This window comes from Rhagoletis zephyria, unplaced genomic scaffold, assembly GCF_001687245.7.
Source record: "Rhagoletis zephyria isolate East Lansing unplaced genomic scaffold, Rhagoletis_zephyria_1.1 Rzeph_scaffold_07532, whole genome shotgun sequence".
Taxonomy (NCBI): domain Eukaryota; kingdom Metazoa; phylum Arthropoda; class Insecta; order Diptera; family Tephritidae; genus Rhagoletis; species Rhagoletis zephyria.
Window position 1 is genome coordinate 20,437 of NW_016164615.1, and position 9,807 is coordinate 30,243.

Sequence of the window (9,807 nt, forward strand, 5' to 3'; positions counted from 1 at the left end):
ATTGTGATTAGTGCAGTTTTTGGGTGGGCTTTCCAAAACGGAACCAATCGAAATTTCCGCGAAAGTATAAGGAATTTCGTCATGAAACTTGGTGAGGATGTTGGGCGAGGCCTCCTCAACATGAATTGTTCACTCTCACAATATAATTGCTAATAGTATTTTAGCAATTTGTTGTTAAATAATGTCCACTATCACCCCCTAATTTTTTTAAAATATGCCACTTATCACTTATATTTTGTGTTACATATTACATTTTCAATGCTCACATGCGTATTTTATGCTTTTATTATATATAATTCACCAATTAATTAAGTAAAACGCGTTTATAAATTTGTGTTCACGTTTTACCACTTTTCACAAACAAACAGAAATAACAATGGCCGACAGTAAGAGCAAATATGTGCTGCCATACGTATAAAATCGGCGGATTTTATATAAAACACCCAGTAACCATATATTAATATAGTTCCATATATATCGAATTAAAAAAATCGGATTTTTAAATTGCGCTTATATAAAAATCGCGCGATTTTTTATTAAAAATTTTCGCCTGCGGCGCTTTATATTCTAAAAATCGATACTTCCATAAATAATGAAAATTTTTAATTAAAAATCGCGCGATTTTTTATTAAAAATTTTCGCCTGCGGCGCTTTATATTCTAAAAATCGATACTTCGATGAATAATGAACATTTTTAATAAAACATCGCTTTTTATTATAAAATCGATACTTCGATAAATTATGCAACTTTTTAATCAAAAATCGACCAATAAATAATTAAATTTTTTTATTAAATATCGCGCGATCATTATCTGCATTTTTTTATTGCTTCCGTTTTGTGTTTTTGAGGCATTTTTTCATATGTATGGCAGCACTGACATTTCACTTCAATTAGTGTACAAAGCAAAAGGTGAGGTTAAATTCGGTATTTTTTGCAACTTTAAATGCGAATGTATCTTTTTAAGCAACTATTTAAGACCTGTCCGGAAGGTTAGTGCGTGTTAAGTAACTCTCATAGAGTTTACGACTCATCTGAAGAGGAAGTCGGTGCGCTCTATCAGCATCTTAGCCTAATCATATTTGTTTTTTATTTCAAAAGCTCTGGCATCTATACGTCTTTTCGCTGAAAATATTTCCTTTTCTTTTCAGTCTATTAATTGCTTTTCTGTGATTCACAGACAAATTTATGTGACAATAAAACAAAACGTTCAATATGTCGCGCATTTTAGATATGCCTATACTTTGCAACCTTGCCTTGTTATCATAAAACAGCTGTTAATTATTTATTATCCATTAGATAATCTTTCAAGTTCGCTATAAAAAAAAACAAGCTACCGGCTTATCAACAATCGAAGAATATCAAATTGATAACAAAGGAAGCAATTTCAATTTAACCAGAATGCCGCGGCGAGCTCAACTAGTTAAAAATCTAAGTCGTTTTAAGTTGGTTACGTTCGATATCACCGATACGTTGCTTAGATTCAGAAAGCCTCCCGGCGTACAATATGCTGAGACGGCAGCTATGATGGGTGTGAAAAATCTGGACCCGAATCGCTTACAAAAAGTATTTCGTGATGAATTCAAAGCTATGGCTAAGAAGTATCCAAACTTTGGCAGCAATTCCAAAGAAATAAGTTGGCAGGAATGGTGGGTGCAGTTGGTGCACAATGTCTTCAAGCGCATAGATGACAACTTACCACAGCAACAAATTCGTGGTATAAGCGAAAGACTTTTTGAACAATACCGTTCAAATCAGTGTTATGCTCACATCGAAGGTAATTTAGAATTACTGGAAACAATACGGAGCACATGCAAATATGTTGGCGTCATCTCCAATACTGATCCCGGGTTAGAACGTGTGTTGAGGGATATGAACATTAGACAAAATTTTGACTTTGTATATACCTCATATGATTTGGGCGTCGAGAAGCCGCATCGGGGAGCATTCCTGAAACCGTTAGAGAATTATCATTTAAACCCTCAGGAAGCGCTACATATAGGCAATCTTTATGAAAAGGATTACTTGGGTGCCCTTAATGCTGGTTGGAGTGGCTTACTCGTAACGCAGTCTATGGATGAGGCAAAAAAAGCAAAACCTACACAAGTATATACCAGTTTGAAAGAAATGCATAATGCTCTAGAAACGACTGATATCAAGTGGTAGGCATAGCGAAATAAGGACGAAGCATAACCCGGAGCAAACAATTTTAGATTAAAGTTAACTACACCACGTATATCTACTTGTGATTTTTTAGAAGTTTTAAACGACCATACCACGAATTTAATCTTAACGATTCAAATATAGTTTTTGGTGATATCTGTATTAAGTAAAAATATACACTTAACTTATAAAATTTCGATATTAATACAAAGTTTAGCATTTGTACCGCCAATTATGTAGGGTGTTTCTTACAAAATGTTTTGTCTTAAATTCTATAAGTCTCTTAAGGATTTAAAAAACCTAAAGACTGAAGGTGTGTTGAGAAACGCGATCAGAAGAAAATAAAATTTTGTAGAAACAAAGAACATACTTAAAAATTTTACCCATCTTATTTCATGTATCTTTGACGTTATTTTCTGTAGGTGACGATTGTGCCTTTTTTTCCTTGGCGCTTGCTGCAACTGCAGCCTTCTTCGCCCTCATTGCTTTTATTTGCTCTAAGTTTATGCGTTGTTGTACGTTAAGATTAGTTACTTGATTGAGCACGACTCGCTGGTCAGCTGCCAATCACGTTCCAATGCTTCTGGATCAACATCCTTACCCTCCAAACGCATTTGCATATCTGAATAAAAATCACAAAACAAAACTGGATCTTCGGTGTTTGAAAGTGTGCGAGTACTGCAGTATTGCCCTCTCTTTAATAAATCTTCGTTATTACTTTTTTCATCTAACTGGCGGGAGGCCAGTGGAATCTGTAATATGAAAAGTTCTTTATCGTACTCTTGGCAATAGTTAATACCTAACATGATAAAATTATTTATAAACAATTTTTATTTTTATCATGCTCAAAACTATTTTATGATTACCTGTTGTTGTATTAGCTTTTCGTGGTGTTGTGTTATTTGTGTTTTCAATTTCCTGAACTCTTTTAATTCATCCTTCACAAATTCCAGATAGCTTGAAATAGGTAAATGGAAAAATTAATATGTATGTACATGAAGGAGTCAAATTAAATTTTCCTGGAAATACCGTACCTATACATTTTAGCAGTTTGCTTTGTAAGCGCTTCCAACGAATTAATTAAGTTTTGCATTGGTTGTGCTTGCGAGCCAAGATGTGGTTGCAGACGCTCCGCCTGTACAACTAAATCTTCACTGAACTGTTTCGAATAACGCAAATGCTCCGCAATCAATTCTCGTTGGCGTCTAAGCTTGAGATAAGACTGCTCCACGTAATCGTTGTGTCGTATTTGATCCAGAAAGGCTACTAGATTATGAGGCTCACGCAATAGAAAGGGTGAATCAACTTTCTGTGTAATGCGGCCATCATTCTGCAAAATCCAATGATTTATGCCGTATGCTGGAATGAATATATGATGCAGCAACAAGTGAAGCACCAAGAAAAGCATTGTTCTTGTCGGTGCAGGCACATTACAGGCATAGTGCGTCAAACAAGGAAAGTTCGCTGATCATACGGGTAAAAGGCACCGCGAATATTCACGCAAAGTAATTGTAGAATATTGGCTTGCGCATGAATAAAATTATTATGATTTTAGTAATAAAGTTGTCCAAATTGATGAATTAGCGATAGGAATCTCGCCAAAATTTGATAAATCGTGCTCGACTGTTCTGCTCAAAGCCAACCGGCGCGGCTTTGTTTACATTTGTTGACTGCAGGGTTGCGTTCAAAAGTATACTTTACGAAAATCTTTAATTTTGATATTGTATATACATAAAGATAATTTTAGTAACTAAAATCTTTTTGCACGATTACACATAAAATATACATGCATATTTATATGGTTTAGTGATTTATTTATTATTCAAGATTTCGTTTTCGCACTAGAGAATCCAATTGGAAATTTATTGTAATTTTGACATTGCATTTTTTCATTCGCCACGCGCCAGTGTGCGTGTGTGTGTGCAAGTGGAAGAATGCGCAGTGAAAAGAAAATTTGGATTGTGTTTTTTCAATTTGTCATTTCCTTTCTTTCGCTCCGCTCGTTTTTTGTGCTTTAACCAAAAATTTTTGGATAACGTCTGCGTATGCGGTTTATTATTACTTTTAACTGTATGAAAAAGGAAATAAATATCGCCAATTGTACAGCAAATTTCATTTAATGTGCTTATAAAGGAATTGTGCCTGATAAGCGAGCAATAATACAATAGAGCCGCAAAAGTAAAACCCCGGAAATTGCAACATAAGTTGGTGGAAAAAGTGAACATTGCAGCGTAGCAAGAACGGGAGCGGCGACAGCAGCAACAAAGTACATAAAAGTAATTTTAATACAAGATTGAAGGAAATTGCGGCCACTGCTAAATTATTTGCACTTTTGTTGTGAATTAATGCTCCATTATTAAAAATTGCTGGCCTAAACGGCAGTCAAAAACAATTGGAAAATACTTCCGTGAATCGACGTATGCAACGGGAGCACCAACAAAAAATAAAAGAAACAACCATATTTTGCTGCATTGGAAATCGCGTTCGTGAATTGTTTATAATTGCAATAAAGCGACCGACAAACTATAGCTCTGTTAACTTAATTATCGAAAAAGAAAACAAAGGAAAATCATTTCTCAAATTTGGCTTATCATTGCTGAGTTGTGTGGTGGATTTCATTAAATATGGCTGCGGTAAATGATTGCTTCACGATTGGATCATCCGTGCTCTGCACTACTTGTTTCAACGAAGAGGTAGAAGGCGAAGTGTTAGCATTTGATCACAACACAAAAATGCTCATTCTAAGTATCCTTTTCAAGAAGTTTGGAAGAGTTATTTAGCTTTTTTTGATTTATATATTTGGGTCAAATACATATTTTTTTTTTTATTATATTCTATGCATACATAAATATGTGGAAGCATAAATTGCAAGATTAACACAGTAATATGCGTCCACACATATATTACAACACAAATGTTCTTAGACTAATTATGTAGACTCTGTGCTCAGCGATTCAACTGATAGCAATAGTTGGTGAAAGCTGCAAAGCTAGTAATGTTGCTGAGGTCAATCATTTGATGTGACTTTTGAGAAAAAGTAATATTTAATTATGTAGGTATGTGCCATTTTAGTTGTGGTTGGCAGTTTTTTACATAAACAGCTGCTTAATACTACTGATCAAAGTTAATTAATATTAGGTTAAGCTACACAACACTTAAGAATACTTTCATATACATACACGTGCATATATAAAGCAGATATTTTAACGTAATTATTTATTATTGCGGTTTTGATTACTAATATAGATGGCATAGGAATATGTAATAGAAAACGTTCGTTATTTACCATATTTTGTTCTATATTAACAAATTGATCAAAGATATCAGGCTATGGACCTTATCAATTGCACTCCTCCAAAAAACTAAATGTTTTGAGTACAACGTGGTAAAGCAAAATTTTACTTAATCTGTCAATGGTATATACTATATATGTAAGCTATAAGCTTTATACATACGTATGTAAGTATAAAAATCCCATAGGCATATTCATATTTTTATAAGTTATAAGTAATTAAAGGCATTGAGCATGAGCAGTCTTCGATTTGAACGAAACTTGAAATTAAATAAGCTAACAAGGGCATACGATTAAAAAATGTCTTTGCTTGGTTATAAACATATCAACTTACGTTACAGTTTTCCTTAACCATAACTGCAATTACGCATAATTAATGCAGAATGCCGTTCAAAAAACTCAGAGCAACTGAATGACGTATACGTATTGAATTTGTCGCTATGCAGCAATGTTCAAGTGATCAAGGAGTGCAATGGCAATTTCGTTGAGGATCCACAAAAGCTGAACTTGGAGCAGGTATAAACACGGAAACACGCAATTTGTTTAAAATAGAGTATGAAAAATTTCTGACAATAAGTTTTAAATTACTTTTATTTTTTAGTTAAAAATAAGACTGCGCAATACAGTACAGCAACGACAAACTTATCTTAAGTCGAGGAATGCTGACGTTAGCCTAGAGGCACAAGAGTTATACAGAACAATTGCAAAGCAATTCAAGGTTGGTTATGAAATTTTAAAATTAATATGAGGAAGCAAGAAAAACTCACAGTTTTAATAAATATAGTAAATGTAAACTTTAACATGATAAACGCATCGAAAGAGAGTCACAATCCGTTTTTTATTGTCAAAATTAATAAAATAGAGATACATATTCTCCATTATTAGCTCGCGTTTTGCACCCTATTGCTTGAATAAATCTTTCTATAAATACTTATCCTTTATTATTTTTTTTAGGTTAATGAAGTATCTTGGCATGGACCAAACATTCAAATATTCAATGAAGTCACGGTTTCGCCACCTTATAGGGTGGAAAATGTTATTTCTACTTCTAACAACAAGTCTCTATGCAATTACATCAAGAAAATGGTAACCATAATTTAAATTTTTTACCAACGATAAACTGTTGCTATCTAAGAATGTTTGAACTTATCATTTCCCTCCCCCCCTAGATTGAAAAATTCTTTGAGAGTGCATCACAGGAAAATAGTTCGGCTGCTGCGGGTACATCATCAGCCTCTTCGTCCACGTCGTCGTCGTTGTCTTCATCAGCACCTTCGGCTTCAGTAGGCGCATCTTCATCTAGTAATGCGGCTTCAGGTTCTCCTGTGCCAGCAAATTAATAGAAAAGACCATAAAAACATTTAAAAATATATACAATATAAAATCTAAAAAGTCATCGTTTTACTTGATTTATGAATTTTGTAAATTTGTTGGGCCATTTGCCGATTCAGTGTAAATTTGGTGATAGAAATTATTTAATAAGCATAACTCGGTAAATAAACATTCAGTTCTTGAACTAGGCTTAAGTCTGCTATCGACTTGTGACAGCGCAATTGCTCCATTACGTTCAGCATAAATATTCCTTTGAAGGGTTAATAGCATGAACGAAAGACACAAGATCACGCGGGACGGAAAGAACGAAAAAAGTTATTTTCTAGCTGCCGAAATCTCGACGCCATCTTTGCTGTAAGAAGTAAACAACGAAGAGAACGGAGAAAACCGCGAAATTGTTGAACGCATGAAAAATCATTTTTATTATGCAAATTCTTCTAAAAATCATGCCGTTGTGTTAAATTATTCTTTATCTTATGTGTACACACGTTGTCACAAGCGAAAGTGAAGAAAATTGCAGTAAAAAGCCACCACCAAATTGTAAACAACGAAGAAATGTAACTAAACGGCTAATGTCAAAATCGTTCAACTTTTTTCCTTAATGCGATTCTAACGGGCTAGTCTCCTGCCCGCGTGATCTTGTCTTTTTGGTTCATGGGTTAATAGAACAATCATGTTTAAAAGCCTCAGCAGTCACCCTGTACTTCCGGTAAAGCATTTTCAAAAATTTTATACTTCCGCTTTGTTTCTTAAAAGATAAGTTGCGTTCCCTAACTCGCAAGAACAGAGAACGTTTAAAACAGAGAAGCGGCAATTACGAATAGCCGTGTGAATTGTCAAACACTACCAAAATCGCTCTAGAAGCTCACCACTCGAATCGAAAATTGAGAGCGGCAAATTAACAGATCTGAGCGGCAAGTTAACAGAGCTGAGCGGAGATACAATTTTGTTAATTTGTATCAATTAGTCTGTTCCTTTGAACTTCGGACTAAAACCTGTGGAACTGTCAAACTACAATTTTACGCTCTCAAATGAGAGTAAAAGGAGAACAGATGCAGAAGTGCATAGGAACGCAAAAAGCACTATTTCCTGTAAAAACGTCAGTCGGTTTGTTTACATGTCATTTGTACAACACCGATTTGGCTGAAATATCACTAAATAATTATTAAAATTTATACATATTCAAATATTTCGTTGTTTACTTCCATTTTTTAACAAATATAAGCTTCTTTGCTTTCACTGCTTTCTGTTTTTGTTTGCACATGTAAATCAGCTGATCGTTTGACACTTTTCATGAACTTACAGGAAAAAAATCTCCGGAATAAATCCTGTAACTTCTGACTAGGAACAGTTGCTCATTTACTCTCTCAAATGTGTTCCCACTTACAGGTTTTGTGTCAATAGGAACGACTTCCTGTAAGTTCTGACTAAATCCTGTAAACCGGACTGCTATTGGAACAGACTAACTTTGGTTTGGATTTTCTTTTTCGCGGCATTGATTTAATAAAAAAAGGATTAAAATTCTTGGTTAAATTAGTGAAAATTAATTTACGAAAATATATGCCAGGGAATGCTTTAACTCCAAAACGTAGATTTGTTATTAAAACTATGTTCACATATCAATATTATCTCAAACAAAGCTCGTTTTTTAATCACCCCGTTTACACAGGCAAATCTCAGATTATTAGCCGTCAAATTTGTTGTGCTTGTTATTCTCACATCTCAAGGAAAGTTTATGTTTCTTCTCTGTGCCACCGTGATCACGTTTTTCTGCTATAATAAGCAATATAAATATATTTTAACTTAACATTTTATTAAAAATACCTTTACAAACCTCTTTTACTTGCTAGCGTACATTTTTGTTTACTTTTACATTTGGCATTTCTCTTCTCTTTCGCAAAAACAATCGATAAAACTAGGATGGACACCGAAAAGTTATCGGTTAAATCTGAGATTATTTTATAATTACAGATTAACAAGGGCCGAATTTTATATGGCTAATCTTTTGTTTTAATTACAGATTAGGGTGGTTAAGCTCGAAAATGAGGATAATCTACTTATATATGAACCTAGTATTAAGCTCGAAAATGAGGATAATCTACTTATATATGAACCTAGTATAATAAATATGTGAAAGCTATGCAAATATGCAAACTCATTGGTGATTTGCCGTCGGCATTTGGGTCGAAAAAATCTTTTTTTTTTTAACGATTCTTATTGTAGTTGCTACGCTATTTGCAATGCAACAAACCGCAGTTTGCTAGGTGCCTTAGTTTTTTCCCAAATTCACTTTGAAGATGGACACGTTGACAAAAAAAGCCTACAAATGCGTACTCTTTGATACATAATTTGTTGTCGGCATTTAAAAGCGAAGAAAAAAGCTGTTTTTATTTTTTAACGATTGCTACGCTGCTTTCAATGCAACAAACCGCAGTTTTCTTGCTAGCAAATTCACTCAAAGATGGATACATTGACAAAAACGTACAAAAGCAGCAATTGCATTTGTTAGCAAAGTGGTTTTTCTCGAAAAGTTATGTTTGAGTTTTATGAACATTTATTTCGCGAAAATATGCCATATGCATATAACCTAAGCAGATACCTTTTCTTAAAATCTCAGACCTTTTACTCGATTTGTTCAAATAAATTTAAGTGAAAGTTATGAAATTTTAAGTAAAAGCAATTGCTTANAAAATTTTTAATTTGAAATTTAGAAAATTTTCGGGTATGCAGCTTTGTAGCCCATTCAATGAAGTACAATAAAGTGCAAGTTTCTAGTCATTAAAAATTACCGTTGATTTTTTAGAATTTTTTTTTGTGGAGGTTGTTCGCATTTTCTTCCATTAACACATGATCAAAATTTTTTTTTTGTATGAAAAAAAACAGCAACACCCCACAAAAAAAAATCTATAAAATCACCGGTAATTTTTAACAACTTGGAACTTGCACTTTCTTATACTATAATTGAATGGACTACAATACTGCATACCCGAAAATTTTTTAAATATTCTAATTAAAAATTTGG

General features: G+C 33.8%; 3 protein-coding genes and 1 long non-coding RNA gene across 4 annotated transcripts in view; 2 read left to right on the plus strand and 2 right to left on the minus strand.

Annotated features, from left to right (window-relative positions):
* Positions 1-2,530, plus strand: part of LOC108374275 (rhythmically expressed gene 2 protein-like) — a 4,131-nt gene extending 1,601 nt beyond the window's left edge. The window contains exon 2 of the mRNA XM_017630255.1: positions 1,298-2,530. Within this exon, the coding sequence (XP_017485744.1) occupies positions 1,298-2,164 (867 nt within the window). The 3' untranslated portion in view covers positions 2,165-2,530. The remainder of the gene's footprint in view (positions 1-1,297) is intronic.
* Positions 1-7,738, minus strand: part of LOC108374278 (uncharacterized) — an 8,140-nt gene extending 402 nt beyond the window's left edge. Inside the window, exons 1-2 of the long non-coding RNA XR_001849030.1 lie at positions 7,561-7,738; positions 7,483-7,488 (exon numbers count right to left, since the gene is read on the minus strand). This is a non-coding gene — a long non-coding RNA (uncharacterized LOC108374278). The remainder of the gene's footprint in view (positions 1-7,482; positions 7,489-7,560) is intronic.
* LOC108374276 (uncharacterized) lies at positions 2,301-3,820 on the minus strand. The gene is given in 4 exon segments (XM_017630256.1): positions 2,301-2,709; positions 2,712-2,913; positions 3,028-3,118; positions 3,196-3,820. Coding segments are annotated over 4 exon segments (822 nt in total). The 5' UTR covers positions 3,570-3,820; the 3' UTR covers positions 2,301-2,554.
* On the plus strand, positions 4,141-6,816 carry Lsm12a (LSM12 homolog a). Its single transcript, XM_017630257.1, has 5 exons — positions 4,141-4,906; positions 5,836-5,969; positions 6,055-6,171; positions 6,408-6,539; positions 6,623-6,816. Exons 1-5 carry the CDS (start codon positions 4,786-4,788, stop codon positions 6,791-6,793), a joined length of 675 nt encoding a protein of 224 aa, XP_017485746.1. The 5' UTR covers positions 4,141-4,785; the 3' UTR covers positions 6,794-6,816.
* Positions 7,739-9,807: the final 2,069 nt, after the last annotated feature.

What these genes read in the sequence shown, in the direction of transcription:
- Lsm12a (XM_017630257.1), top strand. Translation starts at nt 4,786, where the DNA reads ATGGCTGCGGTAAATGATTGCTTCACGATTGGATCATCCGTGCTCTGC. An exon ending in AAAAGCTGAACTTGGAGCAG is followed by an intron (nt 5,970 to 6,054) that starts GTATAAACACGG and finishes TTTATTTTTTAG; the next exon opens with TTAAAAATAAGACTGCGCAA. An exon ending in CAATTGCAAAGCAATTCAAG is followed by an intron (nt 6,172 to 6,407) that starts GTTGGTTATGAA and finishes TATTTTTTTTAG; the next exon opens with GTTAATGAAGTATCTTGGCA.